Source organism: Salmo salar, chromosome 20 (genome assembly GCF_965601325.2).
Source record: "Salmo salar chromosome 20, fSalSal1, whole genome shotgun sequence".
In the NCBI taxonomy this organism is placed as follows: domain Eukaryota; kingdom Metazoa; phylum Chordata; class Actinopteri; order Salmoniformes; family Salmonidae; genus Salmo; species Salmo salar.
Window position 1 is genome coordinate 88379110 of NC_138310.1, and position 24782 is coordinate 88403891.

The window sequence follows — 24782 nt, forward strand, 5'->3', positions numbered from 1 at the left end:
ATCAAATAAAGTAAAGCGGTATGAATACTTTCTGAAGGTGCTGTATTCCACACTCAAGTTGTTATAAATCACTAGTCCTGTTCAGCTGGCCTGTCTGTGTATTCAGCCATCATGGGGACAAAGGACAGTGTCATCAGCAAATTAGCCTACTTCAAGGATCTCATTCTCTTGCAGCTTGTTAGAGATGAGTTTAGAATACAGAATGAGATGTACAATCAGAACTAATGCACCATCTCCTTTCCCCTGTTCTTTTGATCCTCTCTCAGATGTTTTGTAGACCCCTGCCATTCTGACGACATTCCATCTTTAAGGTTGCATTCCTACAGGCTAGAGTACACAAGGAAACATGATTAAACTATTTTAATTAACAGATATCTCAAGACAAAAGAGGGCTGATGTACACTACCAGTCAAAAGTTTTTCTTTATTTTTACTGTTTTCTACATTGTATAGTAATAGTGAAGACATCAAAACTATGAAATAACACATTTGGAATCATGTAGTAACCAAAAAATTGTTAAACAAATCAAAATATATTTTAGATTTTAGATTCTTCAAAGTAGCCACCCTTTGCCTTGATGACAGCTTTGCACACTCTTGGCATTCTCTCAAGCAGCTTCATGAGGTAGTCCCCTGGAATGCATTTCAATTAACAGGTGTGCCTTGTTAAAAGTTAATTTGTGGAATTTATTTCCTTCTTAATGTGTTTGAGCCAATCAGTTGTGTTGTGACAAGGTAGGGGTGGTATACAGAAGACAGCCCTATTTGGCAAAAGACCAAGTCCATATTATGGCAAGAACAGCTCAAATAAGCGAAGAGAAATTACAGTCCATCATTACTTTAAGACATGAAGGTCAGTCAATCTGGAAAATGTCAAGAACTTTCAAGTTCCTGTGGTGGTCTTCAAGTACAGTCGCAAAAACCATCAAGCGCTATGATGAAACTGTCTGTCATGAGGACCGCCACAGGAAAGGAAGACCCAGAGTTACCTCTGCTGCAGAGGATAAGTTCATTAGAAATTCAGAAATTGTAACCCAAATAAATGCTTCACAGAGTTCAAGTGACAGACACATCTCAACCTCAACTATTCAGAAGAGACTGTGTGAATCAGGCCTTCATGGTCGAATTGCTGCAAAGAAATCATTACTAAAGGACACCAATAATAAGAAGAGACTTGCTTGGGCCAAGAAACACAAGCAATGAACATTAGACTGGTGGAAATCTGTCCTTTGGTCTGATGAGTCCAAATTGTAGATTTTTGGTTCAAACCGCCATGTCTTTGTGAGACACAGAGTAGGTGAACGGATGATATCCGCATGTGTAGTTCCCACCGTGAAGCATGAAGGAAGAGGTGTGGGGGTGCTTTGCTGGTGACACTCTCTGTGATGTATTTAGAATTCAAGGCACACATAACAAGCATGGCTACCACAGCATTCTGCAGCTATATGCCATCCCATCTGATTTGCGCTTAGTAGGACTATCATTTGTTTTTCAACAGGACAATGACCCAAAATACCTCCAGGCTGTGTAAGGGCTATTTGACCAAGAAGGAGAGTGATGGAGTGCTGCATCAGATGACCTGGCTTCCACAATCACCTGACCTCAACCCAATTGAGATGGTTTGGGATGAGTTGAACTACAGAGTGAAGGAAAAGCAGCCGACAAGAGCTCAGCATATGTGGGTACTCCTTCAAGACTGTTGGAAAGGCATTCCAGGTGAAGCTGGTTGAGAGAATGCCAAGAGTGTGCAAATCTGTCATCAAGGCAAAGGGTGGCTATTTGAAGAATCTATAATCTAAAATATATTTTGATTTGTTTAACACTTTTTTGGTTACTACATGATTCCATATGTGTTATTTAATAGTTTTGATGTCTTCACTAATATTCTACAATGTAGAAAACAGTAAAAATATATATATAATAACTTCAATGAATAGGTGTGTCCAAACTTTTGACTGGTACTGTATATGAAGACACATGGGTTCAGGTCTAGGCAACTTAAGTTAATATAACAGCAACAGGAGTCCCAGGAGATGAATAAATCTACTGTGCTTCCTCAGGGCTGTGTGCTGACTTAATGGGGCTTTAGTAATGTAGATCCCTTCGCACTAGGCCAAGGTGCACGCATCCATCTGAATGCATATTGCATATACATATTCATTAGGACTTGTGCGCTCCACTTTCACGTGTGGCTCGACACCGAGAGTGATGCTGTTTGTTGAAACATTCCATCTTACCATCGATTTAAGATGTCTAATATCCTACACGCGCATGAATTTACATGGGTAATGAGCGTATGATGTCACACTCAACACCGTACACACAGATACTATTGCTGTAGTATGCTTTCTGTTAACAGGTTGAACCTTTTTGTTGGGTCTTTTTGAATGATATCAGTCATATAAAAAGTTATTTTATATATAATATATCATGATATCAGTCAGCTGTTTGGGGACTTCCCAGACTCATGTCGGGTTTGTCTGTGTTATGGTCGCCATGGAAACCTGCCAGAGCCTCCTTCAGCGCCTATCACAGGGTCAACAAAGGATGATATTGTATGTGTGCGTGTAAGATAATGTACCTTCTCTTTGACTACCCACCAGTCAGTCTATTGTGCCTGCCTCTTCCATGCTATGGTCTGTTATAAGGTTTGGGTTGTTTTCAGCAAAAGTGACCTCACCAATAAGGTTTAAATTTAGCCTTGGTAAATGTGATTTTAGTACATTCAGTAATCAACCAAAATGGAGAGAGAGAAACAGAGAGATGGAGGAGAGAGAGAGAAACAGAGAGATGGAGGAGAGAGATAAACAGAGCGATGGAGGAGAGAGAGAGAGAGAGAGAGAGAGAGAGAGAGAGAGAGAGAGAGAGAGTGAGAAACAGAGAGATGGAGGAGAGAGATAAACAGAGCGATGGGGAGAGAGAGAGAGAGAGAGAGAGAGAGAGAGAGAGATGGAGGAGAGCGTGAAAGAGAGAGAGATGGAGGGGTGGAGGAGAGAGAGAGAGAGAGAGGGAGAAACAGAGAGATGAACAGAGAGATGAACAGAGAGATGGAGGAGAGAGAGAGAGAGAGAGAGAAACAGAGAGAGAGAGAGAGAAACAGAGAGATGGAGGAGAGCGTGAAAGAGAGAGAGATGGAGGGGTGGAGGAGAGAGAGAGAGAGAGAGAGGCAATTGCATCTTGTGAAACCCAAGTTGCGAGAGATGAATGTTATGAGGGATACATTTGGAGGGAGATGAATGTTATGAGGATACATTTGGAGGGCTGCGAGACTGGCGTCATCTCCTGCTCTATCTGTCCTCTCTCCCTCTCCTCATTTCAGTGATTGTCCCGTGACGCGCACACACACACTATCAGAGGGCAGCTGCATCAGTATTCTGACCAGGAAGGTAATCATGGGCCCTGACCCCACGACCACTATTACTCACCATCACAGCCACTGCCTGGGAGGCCCCCCCCCCCCCCCCCCCCCCCCCCCCCCACACACACACACACACACACACACACACACACACACACACACACACACACACACACACACACACACACACACACACACACACACACACACACACACACACACACACACACACACACACACACACACACACACACACACACACACACATTAGATCCAGCCTCTCCTCCTGTCCCAGTTCTGAGAATGGTCTAATGAATCCTGGTCCAGGAGAGACAGGTGATTAAAGGGGCAATCAGCAGTTGGTACATCCTTTTTTCATTTTTTTACTTTTAAATTCATGATAAATACCCATTGATTCTTGAAGAATATAACTTCTCTTCACAAGCTTAGTTCAACTGGCATACCCCATCACAACCCAAAATACAAGCTTGTATAAGCAATGTTGGCAAGTACTGTTCCTAGGCCGTCATTGAAAATAAGAATTAGTTCTTAACTGACTTGCCTAGTTAAATAAAGGTAAAATATATATTTTTTTATTGTAAACAAACACAGCCTGAAACCGTGGTTACAACTATATGTTGATGTCATGGAATGGTCAGTCCTTCCATCTATAGCGCTGACTATTAATGCAGCCCCATTCCTCATCCTTTCACCAATACAGTGGTAGGGTGAAATGCAGATTGCCCTTTAAAGGTGCAGATCCTGAAGTATGAGCGATCACCACAGAAACAGAGGTGGTGACGGTGGTGGTGACGGAGGTGGTGACGAAGGTGGTGACGGAGAGGGAGGTGGAGACAGGTATAGAGGGATGTGGAGAGGGAGGTGGAGACAGGTATAGAGGGATGTGGAGAGGGAGGTGGAGGCAGGTATAGAGGGATGTGGAGAGGGAGCTGGTGACGGAGGTGGAGAGGGAGGTGTAGAGGGAGGTGGAGGCAGGTATAGAGGGATGTGGAGAGGGAGGTGGAGAGGGATGTGGAGAGGGAGGTGGAGAGGGAGGTGGAGACGGAGGTGGAGAGGGAGGTGGAGAGGGAGGTGGAGACAGGTATAGAGGGATGTGGAGAGGGAGGTGGAGAGGGAGGTGGAGGCAGGTATAGAGGGATGTGGAGAGGGAGGTGGAGAGGGAGGTGGAGAGGGAGGTGGAGGCAGGCATAGAGGGATGTGGAGAGGGAGGTGGAGAGGGAGGTGGAGGCAGGCATAGAGGGATGTGGAGACGGAGGTGGAGACGGAGGTGGAGGCAGGTATAAAGGGATGTGGAGAGGAGCTGGCGACTAAGGTATAGATGGAGAGGGAGGTGGAGACTAAGGTGGAGAGGGAGGTGGAGACTGAGGTGGAGACAGGTGGAGACTGAGGTGGAGACAGGTGGAGACTGAGGTGGAGACAGGTGGAGACTGAGGTGGAGACTGAATAGAGAGGGATGTGGAGACTGAATGGAGACTGAGGTGGAGAGGGAGGTGGAGAGGGAGTGGCAGCATCTGGGAGAGATATATAACTGTGAGCCTCTCACTGCTCCTTAATTAATCTACAGACAGGGAGCACAGGAGGAGAGGAGAAAGAGGAGGGAGAGAGGGAAAGAAGGGACTAGAAAGAAATTGAGAAACCTATTCAACCAAAAACACAGCAACCCAGAAAACGTTAGCTTAGGACTTCAATAAAATTGGAAAACACTAAACAAACAATAGGGGTGCTGGAGGACAGGAAGACTAACTCTTCAGGGATTATTTTTCCTAAATGTGTTTCTTCTATTCTTGCAAAGAAGGCTATAGATCATAATTGCTACGTCTTCTTTGCAGCATGAGAAAGACAGCTGTAGATCTTTTTGATTTCCTCTCCCACTGTCTTTTTTATCTCGTTGTTAGTGAATGAATGAGCCTGGGGATGACTGTTGGTTCTGTGAATGAGCCTGGGAGTGACTGTTGGTTCTGTGAATGAGCCTGGGAGTGACTGTTGGTTCTGTGAATGAGCCTGGGGATGACTGTTGGTTCTGTGAATGAGCCTGGGAGTGACTGTTGGTTCTGTGAATGAGCCTGGGGGTGACTGTTGGTTCTGTGAATGAGCCTGGGGGTGACTGTTGGTTCTGTGAATGAGCCTGGGAGTGACTGTTGGTTCTGTGAATGAGCCTGGGAGTGACTGTTGGTTCTGTGAATGAGCCCAGGGGTGACTGTTGGTTCTGTGAATGAGCCTGGGAGTGACTGTTGGTTCTGTGAATGAGCCTGGGATGACTGTTGGTTCTGTGAATGAGCCTGGGAGTGACTGTGGGTTCTGTGAATGAGCCTGGGAGTGACTGTTGGTTCTGTGAATGAGCTTGGGGGTGACTGTTGGTTCTGTGAATGAGCCTGGGAGTGACTGTTGGTTCTGTGAATGAGCCTGGGGGTGACTGTTGGTTCTGTGAATGAGCCTGGGGATGACTGTTGGTTCTGTGAATGAGCCTGGGGGTGACTGTTGGTTCTGTGAATGAGCCTGGGAGTGACTGTTGGTTCTGTGAATGAGCCTGGGGTGACTGTTGGTTCTGTGAATGAGCCTGGGAGTGACTGTTGGTTCTGTGAATGAGCCCGGGGGTGACTGTTGGTTCTGTGAATGAGCCTGGGAGTGACTGTTGGTTCTGTGAATGAGCCTGGGAGTGACTGTTGGTTCTGTGAATGAGCCTGGGAGTGACTGTTGGTTCTGTGAATGAGCCTGGGAGTGACTGTTGGTTCTGTGAATGAGCCTGGGAGTGACTGTTGGTTCTGTGAATGAGCCTGGGGATGACTGTTGGTTCTGTGAATGAGCCTGGGGATGACTGTTGGTTCTGTGAATGAGCCTGGGAGTGACTGTTGGTTCTGTGAATGAGCCCAGGGGTGACTGTTGGTTCTGTGAATGAGCCTGGGGGTGACTGTTGGTTCTGTGAATGAGCCTGGGGGTGACTGTTGGTTCTGTGAATGAGCCTGGGAGTGACTGTTGGTTCTGTGAATGAGCCTGGGGATGACTGTTGGTTCTGTGAATGAGCCTGGGGATGACTGTTGGTTCTGTGAATGAGCCCAGGGGTGACTGTTGGTTCTGTGAATGAGCCTGGGGATGACTGTTGGTTCTGTGAATGAGCCTGGGGATGACTGTTGGTTCTGTGAATGAGCCTGGGAGTGACTGTGGGTTCTGTGAATGAGCCTGGGAGTGACTGTTGGTTCTGTGAATGAGCCTGGGGATGACTGTTGGTTCTGTGAATGAGCCTGGGAGTGACTGTTGGTTCTGTGAATGAGCCTGGGGGTGACTGTTGGTTCTGTGAATGAGCCTGGGAGTGACTGTTGGTTCTGTGAATGAGCCTGGGGATGACTGTTGGTTCTGTGAATGAGCCTGGGGATGACTGTTGGTTCTGTGAATGAGCCCAGGGGTGACTGTTGGTTCTGTGAATGAGCCTGGGGGTGACTGTTGGTTCTGTGAATGAGCCTGGGGGTGACTGTTGGTTCTGTGAATGAGCCTGGGAGTGACTGTTGGTTCTGTGAATGAGCCTGGGGATGACTGTTGGTTCTGTGAATGAGCCTGGGGATGACTGTTGGTTCTGTGAATGAGCCTGGGGATGACTGTTGGTTCTGTGAATGAGCCCAGGGGTGACTGTTGGTTCTGTGAATGAGCCTGGGGGTGACTGTTGGTTCTGTGAATGAGCCTGGGGGTGACTGTTGGTTCTGTGAATGAGCCTGGGGGTGACTGTTGGTTCTGTGAATGAGCCTGGGGGTGACTGTTGGTTCTGTGAATGATCCAGTAGTCACACAATACCTTTTTCGTTCTCCTGTCCTTCTCCTGACAAAAGGGAAAGACACGTCTTGGTTTGTGTGAATGGACACACACACACACACACACACACACACACACACACACACACACACACACACACACACACACACACACACACACACACACACACACACACACACACACACACACACACACCGTAGCATGTCTGGGTGTGTTTAGTGTTCAGTACCACCTGGGGTTGGGAATAAAAGGTCAGATCTGTGAAAGTCTGCGGGTCTGAATGTTTCCAGCTCTTACGTATTGATTCTGTTCACATTTGGTATGGTTATCATGCTTTGAACTCAAACTTTTATGCAATGTTACATGCAAACCACAATCCATATTGATGAAGTGTGTGTGTGTGTGTGTGTGTGTGTGTGTGTGTGTGTGTGTGTGTGTGTGTGTGTGTGTGTGTGTGTGTGTGTGTGTGTGTGTGTGTGTGTGTGTTTTCACAGCTGGGAGGAATACAACAAACGAGGAGCTGGAGAGCATGTTAGAGAGTGACAACCCAGCGATTTTCACCTCAGGGGTGAGTGTTAGAACCCAGCTCTCTACACCTCAGGGGTGAGTGTTAGAACCCAGCTCTCTACACCTCAGGGATGAGTGTTAGAACCCAGCTCTCTACACCTCAGGGGTGAGTGTTAGAACCCAGCGATCTTCACCTCAGGGGTGAGTGTTAGAACCCAGCTCTCTACACCTCAGGGGTGAGTGTTAGAACCCAGCTCTCTACACCTCAGGGGTGAGTGTTAGAACCCAGCTCTTTACACCTCAGGGGTGAGTGTTAGAACCCAGCTCTCTACACCTCAGGGGTGAGTGTTAGAACCCAGCTCTTTACACCTCAGGGGTGAGTGTTAGAACCCAGCTCTCTACACCTCAGGGGTGAGTGTTAGAACCCAGCTCTCTACACCTCAGGGGTGAGTGTTAGAACCCAGCTCTCTACACCTCAGGGGTGAGTGTTAGAACCCAGCTCTCTACACCTCAGGGGTGAGTGTTAGAACCCAGCTCTCTACACCTCAGGGGTGAGTGTTAGAACCCAGCTCTCTACACCTCAGGGGTGAGTGTTAGAACCCAGCTCTTTACACCTCAGGGGTGAGTGGTTGGTAGCCAGGCTATACTCTCATTCCTCATGTATTGTGGTGGGTAGCCAGGCTATACTCTCATTACTCATGTATTGTGGTGGGTAGCCAGGCTGTACTCTCATTCCTCATGTATTGTGGTGGGTAGCCAGGCTATACTCTCATTCCTCATGTATTGTGGTTGGTAGCCAGGCTGTACTCTCATTCCTCATGTATTGTGGTTGGTAGCCAGGCTATACTCTCATTCCTCATGTATTGTGGTGGGTAGCCAGGCTGTACTCTCATTCCTCATGTATTGTGGTTGGTAGCCAGGCTGTACTCTCATTCCTCGTGTATTGTGGTGGGTAGCCAGGCTGTACTCTCATTCCTCATGTATTGTGTTGGGTAGCCAGGCTGTACTCTCATTCCTCATGTATTGTGGTTGGTAGCCAGGCTATACTCTCATTCCTCATGTATTGTGTTGGCTAGCCAGGCTATACTCTCATTCCTCATGTAATGTGTTGGGTAGCCAGGCTGTACTCTCATTCCTCATGTATTGTGGTTGGTAGCCAGGCTATACTCTCATTCCTCATGTATTGTGTTGGGTAGCCAGGCTGTACTATCATTCCTCATGTATTGTGTTGGGTAGCCAGGCTATACTCTCATTCCTCATGTATTGTGTTGGGAAGCCAGGCTGTACGCTCAGCCCTGGGGGTAATTGAGGAGAGGACAATAGAGGGCAAGGTAGGGGAGGAGAGGAGAGGGTGTACAGGCTGTTTATCGGCATGCTAGCCAGCTCTCTGTCACCTGGGAGAACGTTGGAATAATTATTCCAGACAGACCTGTCTTTTAGAGGAAAGTAGAGCAGATGGCTGTATCTAATGTGTCTGTCTCTCTCTCTCTCTCTCTCTTACCCTCTCTCTCTCTCTCTCTCTTACTCTCTCTCTCTCTCTCTCTCTCTCTCTCTCTCTCTCACCACCTCTCTCTCTCTCTCTCTCTCTCTCTGTCTCTCTCTCACCACCTCTCTCTCTCACCACCTCTCTCTCTCTCTCTCTCTCTCTCACCACCTCTCTCTCTCTCTCTCTCTCACACCACCTCTCTCTCTCTCACCACCTCTCTCTCTCTCACCACCTCTCTCCCTCTCTCTCTCTCTCTCTCTTACCCTCTCTCTCTCTATCTCTCTCTCTCTCTCTCACCACCTCTCTCTCTCATCCTCTCACCCCTGATCCTTCAGATCGTCATGGACTCCAACATCACCCAGCAGGCGATGAACGAGATCGAGACTCGTCACACTGAGATCATCAAGCTGGAGAACAGCATCCGTGAGCTACATGACATGTTCATGGACATGGCCATGCTGGTGGAGAGCCAGGTGAGGCCTAGCGACTAGCCAGACCCCAGGCTCACCTAGCCATGCACCCCACCACCCCCTCACTTCCCCTGAGCATAGACTGGGACAGAGGGGCTGAGGAAGCCAACAGGTCCATCATTGAGCTCTGTTTCCATGGGCATATGGCCTCACAGTGGATAGATTGGTGTTTTATCACACATATAGCAACACTATGTCGGCCTGTTCCCAGACCAGTAACACTACATTGAAAATATGTTTTTTTTTTTTAATAATGTAAAGCTGTCTCTCAAACAAGAGTAGCACCTCGTTAAATATACCTGCATTTATATTGGCTGAAGGACAGTCAGGAAACTGTGGGAAAGCTTCAGTGGTAGATTTACATTATTGTCATTTAGCTGACTCTCTCATCCAGAGCGACTTACAGTAGTGAGTGCAGAGATTTTCTGTACTGGTCCTCCGTGGGAATCGATCCCACAACTCTAGCGTCGCAATCGCCATGCTCTACCAACTGAGCCACATGATGGTAGATACTGGTAGATAGTGGTAGATACTGCTAGATAGAGGTAGATACTGCTAGATAGAGGTAGATACTGCTAGATAGAGGTAGATACTGCTAGATAGAGGTAGATAGAGGTAGATAGAGGTAGATACTGCTAGATAGAGGTAGATAGAGGTAGATAGAGGTAGATACTGCTAGATAGAGGTAGATACTGCTAGATAGAGGTAGATACTGCTAGATAGAGGTAGATACTGCTAGATAGAGGTAGATACTGCTAGATAGAGGTAGATACTGCTAGATGGTGATAGATAGAGATAGATAGTGGTAGATACTGCTAGATAGTGGTAGATACTGCTAGATGGTGGTAGATAGAGATAGATAGTGGTAGATAGAGGTAGATAGTGGTAGATACTGCTAGACGGAGGTAGATACTGCTAGACGGAGGTAGATACTGCTAGACAGAGGTAGATAGAGGTAGATAGAGGTAGATAGAGGTAGATAGAGGTAGATACTGCTAGATAGAGGTAGATACTGCTAGATAGAGGTAGATAGAGGTAGATACTGCTAGATAGAGGTAGATACTGCTAGATACTAGTAGATAGAGGTAGATACTGGTAGATAGAGGTAGGTAGTGGTGGATAGAGGTAGATAGAGGTAGATAGAGGTAGATACTGGTAGATACTGGTAGATAGAGGTAGATACTGGTAAATACTGGTAGATACTGCTAGATAGAGGTAGATACTGCTAGATAGAGGTAGATAGAGGTAGATACTGGTAGATAGAGGTAGATACTGGTAGATACTGCTCGATAGCGGTAGATACTGCTAGACAGAGGTAGATACTGCTAGATAGAGGTAGATACTCGTAGATAGAGGTAGATAGAGGTAGATACTGGTAGATACTGGTAGATCGAGGTAGATACTGGTAAATACTGGTAGATACTGCTAGATAGAGGTAGATACTGGTAGATAGAGGTAGATACTGGTAGATAGAGGTAGATACTGGTAGATAGAGGTAGATACTGGTAGATAGAGGTAGATACTGGTAGATACTGCTCGATAGCGGTAGATACTGGTAGATACTGCTCGATAGCGGTAGATACTGGTAGATACTGCTCGATAGCGGTAGATACTGCTAAATAGAGGTAGATACTGCTAGATAGAGGTAGATACTGCTAGATAGAGGTAGATACTCGTAGATAGAGGTAGATAGAGGTAGATAGAGGTAGATAGAGGTAGAGACTTGTAGATAGAGGTAGATAGAGGTAGATACTGGTAGATAGAGGTAGATACTGGTAGATAGAGGTAGATACTGGTAGATAGAGGTAGATACTGGTAGATAGAGGTAGATACTGGTAAATAGAGGTAGATAGAGGTCGATAGTGGTAGATACTGGTAGATACAGGTAGATAGAGGTAGACAGTGGTAGATACTGATAGATAGTGGTAGATACTGCTAGATAGTGGTAGATTCTGGGAGATACTGGTAGATACTGGTAGATACTGGTAGATAGAGGTAGATAGAGGTAGATACTGGTAGATAGAGGTAGATACTGGTAGATACTGGTAGATAGAGTTAGATACTGGTAGATAGAGTTAGATACTGGTAGATAGAGGTAGATACTGGTAGATACTGGTAGATACTGGTAGATACTTGTAGATACTGGTAGATACTGGTAGATAGAGGTAGATACTGCTAGATAGAGGTAGGTAGTGGTAGATAGAGGTAGATAGAGGTAGATAGAGGTAGATACTGGTAGATACTGGTAGATAGAGGTAGATACTGGTAAATACTGGTAGATACTGCTAGATAGAGGTAGATACTGCTAGATAGAGGTAGATACTGGTAGATAGAGGTAGATACTGGTAGATAGAGGTAGATACTGGTAGATACTGCTCGATAGTGGTAGATACTGCTAGACAGAGGTAGATACTGCTAGATAGAGGTAGATACTCGTAGATAGAGATAGATAGAGGTAGATACTTGTAGATACTGGTAGATCGAGGTAGATACTGGTTAATACTGGTAGATACTGCTAGATAGAGGTAGATACTGGTAGATAGAGGTAGATACTGGTAGATAGAGGTAGATACTGGTAGATAGAGGTAGATACTGGTAGATAGAGGTAGATACTGGTAGATACTGCTCGATAGCGGTAGATACTGGTAGATACTGCTCGATAGCGGTAGATACTGGTAGATACTGCTTGATAGCGGTAGATACTGCTAAATAGAGGTAGATACTGCTAGATAGAGGTAGATACTGCTAGATAGAGGTAGATACTCGTAGATAGAGGTAGATAGAGGTAGATAGAGGTAGAGACTGGTAGATAGGGGTAGATAGAGGTAGATACTGGTAGATAGAGGTAGATACTGGTAGATAGAGGTAGATACTGGTAGATAGAGGTAGATACTGGTAGATAGAGGTAGATACTGGTAAATAGAGGTAGATAGAGGTCGATAGTGGTAGATACTGGTAGATACAGGTAGATAGAGGTAGACAGTGGTAGATACTGATAGATAGTGGTAGATACTGCTAGATAGTGGTAGATTCTGGGAGATACTGGTAGATACTGGTAGATACTGGTAGATAGAGGTAGATAGAGGTAGATAGAGGTAGATACTGGTAGATAGAGGTAGATACTGGTAGATACTGGTAGATAGAGTTAGATACTGGTAGATAGAGGTAGATACTGGTAGATAGAGGTAGATACTGGTAGATAGAGGTAGATACTGGTAGATAGAGGTAGATACTGGTAGATACTGGTAGATACTGGTAGATACTGGTAGATACTGGTAGATAGAGGTAGATACTGGTAGATAGAGGTAGATACTGGTAGATAGAGGTAGAAACTGGTAGATACTGGTAGATAGAGGTAGATAGAGGTAGATAGAGGTAGATAGAGGTAGATACTGGTAGATACTGCTAGATAGAGGTAGATACTGCTAGATAGAGGTAGATACTGCTAGATAGAGGTGGATACTGCTAGATAGAGGTAGATACTGCTAGATAGAGGTAGATACTGCTAGATAGAGGTAGATACTGGTAGATACTGGTAGATACTGGTAGATAGAGGTAGATACTGGTAGATAGAGGTAGATACTGATAGATACTGGTAGATACTGGTAGATAGAGGTAGATAGAGTTAGATACTGGTAGATTATGGTAGATGCTGGTAGATAGAGGTAGATACTGCTAGATACAGGTAGATACAGGTAGATAGAGGTAGATAGTGGTAAATACTGCTAGATAGTGGTAGATACTGCTAGATAGTGGTAGACACTGCTAGATAGAGGTAGATACTGCTAGATAGATGTAGATAGTGGTAGATACTGCTAGATAGTGGTAGATACTGCTAGATAGAGGTAGATACTGCTAGATAGAGGTAGATACTGCTAGATAGTGGTAGATACTGCTAGATAGAGGTAGATGGAGGTAGATAGAGGTAGATACTGCTATATAGAGGTAGATAGAGGTAGATAGAGGTAGATACTGGTAGATAGAGGTAGATACTGGTAGATACTGGTAGATAGAGTTAGATACTGGTAGATAGAGTTAGATACTGGTAGATAGAGGTAGATACTGGTAGATAGAGGTAGATACTGGTAGATACTGGTAGATACTGGTAGATACTTGTAGATACTGGTAGATACTGGTAGATAGAGGTAGATACTGCTAGATAGAGGTAGGTAGTGGTAGATAGAGGTAGATAGAGGTAGATAGAGGTAGATACTGGTAGATAGAGGTAAATACTGGTAGATACTGCTCGATAGCGGTAGATACTGCTAGACAGAGGTAGATACTGCTAGATAGAGGTAGATACTCGTAGATAGAGGTAGATAGAGGTAGATACTTGTAGATACTGGTAGATCGAGGTAGATACTGGTAAATACTGGTAGATACTGCTAGATAGAGGTAGATACTGGTAGATAGAGGTAGATACTGGTAGATAGAGGTAGATACTGGTAGATAGAGGTAGATACTGGTAGATACTGCTCGATAGCGGTAGATACTGGTAGATACTGCTCGATAGCGGTAGATACTGGTAGATACTGCTTGATAGCGGTAGATACTGCTAAATAGAGGTAGATACTGCTAGATAGAGGTAGATACTGCTAGATAGAGGTAGATACTCGTAGATAGAGGTAGATAGAGGTAGATAGAGGTAGAGACTGGTAGATAGGGGTAGATAGAGGTAGATACTGGTAGATAGAGGTAGATACTGGTAGATAGAGGTAGATACTGGTAGATAGAGGTAGATACTGGTAAATAGAGGTAGATAGAGGTCGATAGTGGTAGATACTGGTAGATACTGGTAGATAGAGGTAGACAGTGGTAGATACTGATAGATAGTGGTAGATACTGCTAGATAGTGGTAGATTCTGGGAGATACTGGTAGATACTGGTAGATAGAGGTAGATAGAGGTAGATAGAGGTAGATACTGGTAGATAGAGTTAGATACTGGTAGATACTGGTAGATAGAGTTAGATACTGGTAGATAGAGGTAGATACTGGTAGATAGAGGTAGATACTGGTAGATAGAGGTAGATACTGGTAGATGAGGTAGATACTGGTAGATACTGGTAGATACTGGTAGATACTTGTAGATACTGGTAGATACTGGTAGATAGAGGTAGATACTGGTAGATAGAGGTAGATACTGGTAGATAGAGGTAGAAACTGGTAGATACTGGTAGATAGAGGTAGATAGAGGTAGATAGAGGTAGATACTGGTAGATACTGCTAGATAGAGGTAGATACTGCTAGATAGAGGTAGATACTGCTAGATAGAGGTGGATACTGCTAGATAGAGGTAGATACTGCTAGATAGAGGTAGATACTGCTAGATAGAGGTAGATAATGCTAGATACTGGTAGATACTTGTAGATAGAGGTAGATACTGGTAGATAGAGGTAGATACTGGTAGATACTGGTAGATACTGGTAGATAGAGGTAGATAGAGTTAGATACTGGTAGATTATGGTAGATGCTGGTAGATAGAGGTAGATACTGCTAGATACAGGTAGATACAGGTAGATAGAGGTAGATAGTGGTAAATACTGCTAGATAGTGGTAGATACTGCTAGATAGTGGTAGACACTGCTAGATAGAGGTAGATACTGCTAGATAGATGTAGATAGTGGTAGATACTGCTAGATAGTGGTAGATACTGCTAGATAGAGGTAGATACTGCTAGATAGAGGTAGATACTGCTAGATAGTGGTAGATACTGCTAGATAGAGGTAGATACTGCTAGATAGAGGTAGATACTGCTAGATAGAGGTAGATACTGCTAGATAGAGGTAGATACTGCTAGATAGAGGTAGATAGTGGTAGATAGAGGTAGATACTGGTAGATACTGCTAGATAAAGGTAGATACTGCTAGATAGAGGTAGATACTGCTAGATAGAGGTAGATAGAGGTAGATAGAGGTAGGTAGTGTTAGATAGAGGAAGGTAGTGGTAGATACTGCTAGATAATGGTAGATACTGCTAGATAGTGGTAGATACTGCCAGATAGTGGTAGATAGAGTTAGATAGAGGTAGATAGAGGTAGATACTGCTAGAGAGTGGTAGATACTGCTAGATAGAGGTAGATGGAGGTAGATAGAGGTAGATACTGCTATATAGAGGTAGATAGAGGTAGATAGAGGTAGATACTGGTAGATACTGCTAGATAGAGGTAGATAGAGGTAGATACTGCTAGATAGAGGTAGATACTGCTAGATAGTGGTAGATAGAGGTAGATACTGCTAGATAGAGGTAGATACTGCTAGATACTGCTAGATAGAGGTAGATACTGCTAGATAGAGGTAGATACTGCTAGATAGAGGTAGATACTGCTAGATAGAGGTAGATAGAGGTAGATACTGCTAGATAGAGGTAGATAGAGGTAGATACTGCTAGATAGAAGTAGATACTGCTAGATACTGCTAGATAGAGGTAGATACTGCTAGATAGAGGTAGATACTGCTAGATAGAGGTAGATAGAAGTAGATACTGCTAGATACTGCTAGATAGAGGTAGATAGAGGTAGATACTGCTAGAGAGTGGTAGATACTGCTAGATAGAGGTAGATAGAGGTAGATACTGCTATATAGAGGTAGATAGAGGTAGATAGAGGTAGATACTGGTAGATACTGCTAGATAGAGGTAGATAGAGGTAGATACTGCTAGATAGAGGTAGATACTGCTAGATAGTGGTAGATAGAGGTATATACTGCTAGATAGAGGTAGATACTGCTAGATACTGCTAGATAGAGGTAGATACTGCTAGATAGAGGTAGATACTGCTAGATAGAGGTAGATACTGCTAGATAGAGGTAGATAGAGGTAGATAGAGGTAGATACTGCTAGATAGAGGTAGATAGAGGTAGATACTGCTAGATAGAAGTAGATACTGCTAGATACTGCTAGATAGAGGTAGATACTGCTAGATAGAGGTAGATAGAAGTAGATACTGCTAGATACTGCTAGATAGAGGTAGATAGAGGTAGATAGAGGTAGATAGTGGTAGATAGTGGTAGATACAGGTAGATACTGCTAGATAGAGGTAGATAGAGGTAGATAGAGGTAGATAGTCGTATATAGAGGTAGATAGTGGTAGATAGAGGTAGATACTGGTAGATAGAGGTAGATACTGCTAGATACTGCTAGATAGAGGTAGATACTGCTAGATAGAGGTAGATACTGCTAGATGGTGGTAGATAGAGATAGATAGTGGTAGATAGAGGTAGATAGTGGTAGATAGAGGTAGATAGTGGTAGATAGAGGTAGGTACTGCTAGATAGTGGTAGATACTGCTAGATAGAGGTAGATACTGCTAGATAGAGGTAGATACTGCTAGATAGAGGTAGATAGAGGTAGATTGAGGTAGATACTGGTAGATAGAGGTAGATACTGGTAGATAGAGGTAGATACTGGTAGATACTGGTAGATAGAGGTAGATACTGCTAGATACAGGTAGATACAGGTAGATAGAGGTAGATAGTGGTAAATACTGCTAGATAGTGGTAGATACTGCTAGATAGTGGTAGACACTGCTAGATAGAGGTAGATACTGCTAGATAGATGTAGATAGTGGTAGATACTGCTAGATAGTGGTAGATACTGCTAGATAGAGGTAGATACTGCTAGATAGAGGTAGATACTGCTAGATAGTGGTAGATACTGCTAGATAGAGGTAGATACTGCTAGATAGAGGTAGATACTGCTAGATAGAGGTAGATACTGCTAGATAGAGGTAGATACTGCTAGATAGAGGTAGATAGTGGTAGATAGAGGTAGATACTGGTAGATACTGCTAGATAAAGGTAGATACTGCTAGATAGAGGTAGATACTGCTAGATAGAGGTAGATAGAGGTAGATAGAGGTAGGTAGTGTTAGATAGAGGAAGGTAGTGGTAGATACTGCTAGATAATGGTAGATACTGCTAGATAGTGGTAGATACTGCCAGATAGTGGTAGATAGAGTTAGATAGAGGTAGATAGAGGTAGATACTGCTAGAGAGTGGTAGATACTGCTAGATAGAGGTAGATGGAGGTAGATAGAGGTAGATACTGCTATATAGAGGTAGATAGAGGTAGATAGAGGTAGATACTGGTAGATACTGCTAGATAGAGGTAGATAGAGGTAGATACTGCTAGATAGAGGTAGATACTGCTAGATAGTGGTAGATAGAGGTAGATACTGCTAGATAGAGGTAGATACTGCTAGATACTGCTAGATAGAGGTAGATACTGCTAGATAGAGGTAGATACTGCTAGATAGAGGTAGATACTGCTAGATAGAGGTAGATAGAGGTAGATACTGCTAGATAGAGGTAGATAGAGGTAGATACTGCTAGATAGAAGTAGATACTGCTAGATACTGCTAGATAGAGGTAGATACTGCTAGATAGAGGTAGATACTGCTAGATAGAGGTAGATAGAAGTAGATACTGCTAGATACTGCTAGATAGAGGTAGATAGAGGTAGATACTGCTAGAGAGTGGTAGATACTGCTAGATAGAGGTAGATAGAGGTAGATACTGCTATATAGAGGTAGATAGAGGTAGATAGAGGTAGATACTGGTAGATACTGCTAGATAGAGGTAGATAGAGGTAGATACTGCTAGATAGAGGTAGATACTGCTAGATAGTGGTAGATAGAGGTATATACTGCTAGATAGAGGTAGATACTGCTAGATACTGCTAGATAGAGGTAGATACTGCTAGATAGAGGTAGATACTGCTAGATAGAGGTAGATACTGCTAGATAGAGGTAGATAGAGGTAGATAGAGGTAGATACTGCTAGATAGAGGTAGATAGAGGTAGATACTGCTAGATAGAAGTAGATACTGCTAGATACTGCTAGATAGAGGTAGATACTGCTAGATAGAGGTAGATAGAAGTAGATACTGCTAGATACTGCTAGATAGAGGTAGATAGAGGTAGATAGAGGTAGATAGTGGTAGATAGTGGTAGATACAGGTAGATACTGCTAGATAGAGGTAGATAGAGGTAGATAGAGGTAGATAGTCGTATATAGAGGTAGATAGTGGTAGATAGAGGTAGATACTGGTAGATAGAGGTAGATACTGCTAGATACTGCTAGATAGAGGTAGATACTGCTAGATAGAGGTAGATACTGCTAGATGGTGGTAGATAGAGATAGATAGTGGTAGATAGAGGTAGATAGTGGTAGATAGAGGTAGATAGTGGTAGATAGAGGTAGGTACTGCTAGATAGTGGTAGATACTGCTAGATAGAGGTAGATACTGCTAGATAGAGGTAGATACTGCTAGATAGAGGTAGATAGAGGTAGATTGAGGTAGATACTGGTAGATAGAGGTAGATACTGGTAGATAGAGGTAGATACTGGTAGATACTGGTAGATAGAGGTAGATACTGCTAGATAGAGGTAGATACTGGTAGATAGAGGTAGATACTGGTAGATAGAGGTAGATACTGGTAGATAGAGGTAGATACTGGTAGATACTGCTCGATAGCGGTAGATACTGCTAGATAGAGGTAGATACTGCTAGATAGAGGTAGATACTGCTAGATAGAGGTAGATACTGCTAAATAGAGGTAGATACTGGTAGATACTGGTAGATAGAGGTAGATACTGGTAGATAGAGGTAGATACTGGTAGATAGAGGTAGATAGAGGTAGATACTGGTAGATACTTGTAGATACTGGTTGATACTTCTAGATAGAGGTAGATACTGGTAGATAGTGGTAGATAGAGGTAGATAGAGGTAGATACTGGTAGATACTGCTAGATACTGCTAGATAGAGGTAGATACTGTTAGATAGAGGTAGATACTGCTAGAAATATGTAGATAGAGGTAGGTAGAGGTAGATACTGCTAGATAGAGGTAGATACTGCTAGATAGAGGTAGATACTGCTAGATAGAGGTAGATAGTGGTAGATAGAGGTAGATATTGGTAGATACTGCTAGATAGAGGTAGATACTGCTAGATAGAGGTAGATACTGCTAGATAGAGGTAGATACTGCTAGATAGAGGTAGATACTGCTAGATAGAGGTAGATACTGCTAGATAGAGGTAGATACTGGTAGATAGAGGTAGATACTGTTGATAGAGGTAGATACTGGTAGATAGAGGTAGATACTTGTAGATACTGGTAGATACTGGTAGATAGAGGTAGATACTGGTAGATAGAGGTAGAAACTGGTAGATACTGGTAGATACTGCTAGATAGAGGTAGATACTGCTAGATAGAGGTAGATAGAGGTAGATACTGCTAGATAGAGGTAGATACTGCTAGATAGAGGTAGATACTGCTAGATAGAGGTAGATACTGCTAGATACAGGTAGATACAGGTAGATAGAGGTAGATAGTGGTAAATACTGCTAGATAGTGGTAGATACTGCTAGATAGTGGTAGACACTGCTAGATAGAGGTAGATACTGGTAGATAGAGGTAGATAGTGGTAGATACTGCTAGATAGTGGTAGATACTGCTAGATAGAGGTAGATACTGCTAGATAGAGGTAGATACTGCTAGATAGAGGTAGATACTGCTAGATAGAGGTAGATACTGCTAGATAGAGGTAGATAGTGGTAGATAGAGGTAGATACTGGTAGATACTGCTAGATAAAGGTAGATACTGCTAGATAGAGGTAGATACTGCTAGATAGAGGTAGATAGAGGTAGATAGAGGTAGATAGAGGTAGGTAGTGTTAGATAGAGGAAGGTAGTGGTAGATACTGCTAGATAATGGTAGATACTGCTAGATAGTGGTAGATACTGCCAGATAGTGGTAGATACTGCTAGATAGAGGTAGATAGAGTTAGATAGAGGTAGATAGAGGTAGATACTGCTAGAGAGTGGTAGATACTGCTAGATAGAGGTAGATACTGGTAGATACTGCTCGATAGCGGTAGATACTGGTAGATACTGCTCGATAGCGGTAGATACTGGTAGATACTGCTTGATAGCGGTAGATACTGCTAAATAGAGGTAGATACTGGTAGATAGAGGTAGATACTGGTAGATAGAGGTAGATACTGGTAGATACTGCTCGATAGCGGTAGACACTGCTAGATAGAGGTAGATACTGCTAGATAGAGGTAGATACTGCTAGATAGAGGTAGATACTGCTAAATAGAGGTAGATACTGGTAGATACTGGTAGATAGAGGTAGATACTGGTAGATAGAGGTAGATACTGGTAGATAGAGGTAGATAGAGGTAGATACTGGTAGATACTTGTAGATACTGGTTGATACTTCTAGATAGAGGTAGATACTGGTAGATAGTGGTAGATAGAGGTAAATAGAGGTAGATACTGGTAGATACTGCTATATACTGCTAGATAGAGGTAGATACTGTTAGATAGAGGTAGATACTGCTAGATAGATGTAGATAGAGGTAGGTAGAGGTAGATACTGCTAGATAGAGGTAGATACTGCTAGATAGAGGTAGATACTGCTAGATAGAGGTAGATAGTGGTAGATAGAGGTAGATATTGGTAGATACTGCTAGATAGAGGTAGATTCTGCTAGATAGAGGTAGATACTGCTAGATAGAGGTAGATACTGCTAGATAGAGGTAGATACTGCTAGATAGAGGTAGATACTGCTAGATAGAGGTAGATACTGGTAGATAGAGGTAGATACTGTTGATAGAGGTAGATACTGGTAGATAGAGGTAGATACTTGTAGATACTGGTAGATACTGGTAGATAGAGGTAGATACTGGTAGATAGAGGTAGAAACTGGTAGATACTGGTAGATACTGCTAGATACTGCTAGATACTGGTAGATACTGCTGATAGATGTAGATAGTGGTAGATACTGCTAGATATTTGTAGATACTGCTAGATAGAGGTAGATACTGCTAGATAGAGGTAGATACTGCTAGATAGAGGTAGATAGAGGTAGATACTGCTAGATAGAGGTAGATACTGCTAGATAGAGGTAGATACTGCTAGATAGAGGTAGATACTGCTAGATACAGGTAGATAGAGGTAGATAGTGGTAAATACTGCTAGATAGTGGTAGATACTGCTAGATAGTGGTAGACACTGCTAGATAGAGGTAGATACTGGTAGATAGAGGTAGATAGTGGTAGATACTGCTAGATAGTGGTAGATACTGCTAGATAGAGGTAGATACTGCTAGATAGAGGTAGATACTGCTAGATAGTGGTAGATACTGCTAGATAGTGGTAGATACTGCTAGATAGAGGTAGATACTGCTAGATAGAGGTAGATACTGCTAGATAGAGGTAGATACTGCTAGATAGAGGTAGATACTGCTAGATAGAGGTAGATAGTGGTAGATAGAGGTAGATACTGGTAGATACTGCTAGATAAAGGTAGATACTGCTAGATAGAGGTAGATACTGCTAGATAGAGGTAGATAGAGTTAGATAGAGGTAGATAGAGGTAGGTAGTGTTAGATAGAGGAAGGTAGTGGTAGATACTGCTAGATAATGGTAGATACTGCTAGATAGTGGTAGATACTGCCAGATAGTGGTAGATACTGCTAGATAGAGGTAGATAGAGTTAGATAGAGGTAGATAGAGGTAGATACTGCTAGAGAGTGGTAGATACTGCTAGATAGAGGTAGATGGAGGTAGATAGAGGTAGATACTGCTATATAGAGGTAGATAGAGGTAGATAGAGGTAGATACTGGTAGATACTGCTAGATAGAGGTAGATAGAGGTAGATACTGCTAGATAGAGGTAGATACTGCTAGATAGTGGTAGATAGAGGTAGATACTGCTAGATAGAGGTAGATACTGCTAGATACTGCTAGATAGAGGTAGATACTGCTAGATAGAGGTAGATACTGCTAGATAGAGGTAGATACTGCTAGATAGAGGTAGATAGAGGTAGATAGAGGTAGATACTGCTAGATAGAGGTAGATAGAGGTAGATACTGGTAGATAGAGGTAGATACTGGTAGATACTGGTAGATACTGGTAGATACTTGTAGATACTGGTAGATACTGGTAGATAGAGGTAGATACTGCTAGATAGATGTAGGTAGTGGTAGATAGAGGTAGATAGAGGTAGATAGAGGTAGATACTGGTAGATAGAGGTAGATACTGGTAAATACTGGTAGATACTGCTAGAGAGTGGTAGATACTGCTAGATAGAGGTAGATGGAGGTAGATACTGCTAGATAGAGGTAGATACTGCTAGATAGAGGTAGATAGAGGTAGATAGAGGTAGATACTGCTAGATAGAGGTAGATAGAGGTAGATACTGGTAGATAGAGGTAGATACTGGTAGATACTGGTAGATACTTGTAGATACTGGTTGATACTTCTAGATAGAGGTAGATACTGGTAGATAGTGGTAGATAGAGGTAGATAGAGGTAGATACTGGTAGATACTGCTATATACTGCTAGATAGAGGTAGATACTGTTAGATAGAGGTAGATACTGCTAGATAGATGTAGATAGAGGTAGGTAGAGGTAGATACTGCTAGATAGAGGTAGATACTGCTAGATAGAGGTAGATACTGCTAGATAGAGGTAGATAGTGGTAGATAGAGGTAGATATTGGTAGATACTGCTAGATAGAGGTAGATTCTGCTAGATAGAGGTAGATACTGCTAGATAGAGGTAGATACTGCTAGATAGAGGTAGATACTGCTAGATAGAGGTAGATACTGCTAGATAGAGGTAGATACTGCTAGATAGAGGTAGATACTGGTAGATAGAGGTAGATACTGTTGATAGAGGTAGATACTGGTAGATAGAGGTAGATACTTGTAGATACTGGTAGATACTGGTAGATAGAGGTAGATACTGGTAGATAGAGGTAGAAACTGGTAGATACTGGTAGATACTGCTAGATACTGCTAGATACTGGTAGATACTGCTGATAGATGTAGATAGTGGTAGATACTGCTAGATATTTGTAGATACTGCTAGATAGAGGTAGATACTGCTAGATAGAGGTAGATACTGCTAGATAGAGGTAGATAGAGGTAGATACTGCTAGATAGAGGTAGATACTGCTAGATAGAGGTAGATACTGCTAGATAGAGGTAGATACTGCTAGATACAGGTAGATACTGGTAGATACTGCTGATAGATGTAGATAGTGGTAGACACTGCTAGATAGAGGTAGATACTGGTAGATAGAGGTAGATAGTGGTAAATACTGCTAGATAGTGGTAGATACTGCTAGATAGTGGTAGACACTGCTAGATAGAGGTAGATACTGGTAGATAGAGGTAGATAGTGGTAGATACTGCTAGATAGTGGTAGATACTGCTAGATAGAGGTAGATACTGCTAGATAGAGGTAGATACTGCTAGATAGTGGTAGATACTGCTAGATAGTGGTAGATACTGCTAGATAGAGGTAGATACTGCTAGATAGAGGTAGATACTGCTAGATAGAGGTAGATACTGCTAGATAGAGGTAGATACTGCTAGATAGAGGTAGATAGTGGTAGATAGAGGTAGATACTGGTAGATACTGCTAGATAAAGGTAGATACTGCTAGATAGAGGTAGATACTGCTAGATAGAGGTAGATAGAGGTAGATAGAGGTAGGTAGTGTTAGATAGAGGAAGGTAGTGGTAGATACTGCTAGATAATGGTAGATACTGCTAGATAGTGGTAGATACTGCCAGATAGTGGTAGATACTGCTAGATAGAGGTAGATAGAGTTAGATAGAGGTAGATAGAGGTAGATACTGCTAGAGAGTGGTAGATACTGCTAGATAGAGGTAGATGGAGGTAGATAGAGGTAGATACTGCTATATAGAGGTAGATAGAGGTAGATAGAGGTAGATACTGGTAGATACTGCTAGATAGAGGTAGATAGAGGTAGATACTGCTAGATAGAGGTAGATACTGCTAGATAGTGGTAGATAGAGGTAGATACTGCTAGATAGAGGTAGATACTGCTAGATACTGCTAGATAGAGGTAGATACTGCTAGATAGAGGTAGATACTGCTAGATAGAGGTAGATACTGCTAGATAGAGGTAGATAGAGGTAGATAGAGGTAGATACTGCTAGATAGAGGTAGATAGAGGTAGATACTGGTAGATAGAGGTAGATACTGGTAGATACTGGTAGATACTGGTAGATACTTGTAGATACTGGTAGATACTGGTAGATAGAGGTAGATACTGCTAGATAGAGGTAGGTAGTGGTAGATAGAGGTAGATAGAGGTAGATAGAGGTAGATACTGGTAGATAGAGGTAGATACTGG

General features: G+C 43.0%; 1 protein-coding gene across 2 annotated transcripts in view; it reads left to right on the forward strand.

The window, feature by feature from the left end:
- Positions 1 to 24782, forward strand: part of LOC106581510 (syntaxin-1A) — a 237638-nt gene that overhangs the window by 168453 nt on the left and 44403 nt on the right. For both annotated transcript variants that reach the window (XM_045704086.2, XM_045704085.2), the window contains exons 7-8: positions 7635 to 7708; positions 9469 to 9606. In XM_045704086.2, the coding sequence (XP_045560042.1) occupies positions 7635 to 7708; positions 9469 to 9606 (212 nt within the window). The remainder of the gene's footprint in view (positions 1 to 7634; positions 7709 to 9468; positions 9607 to 24782) is intronic.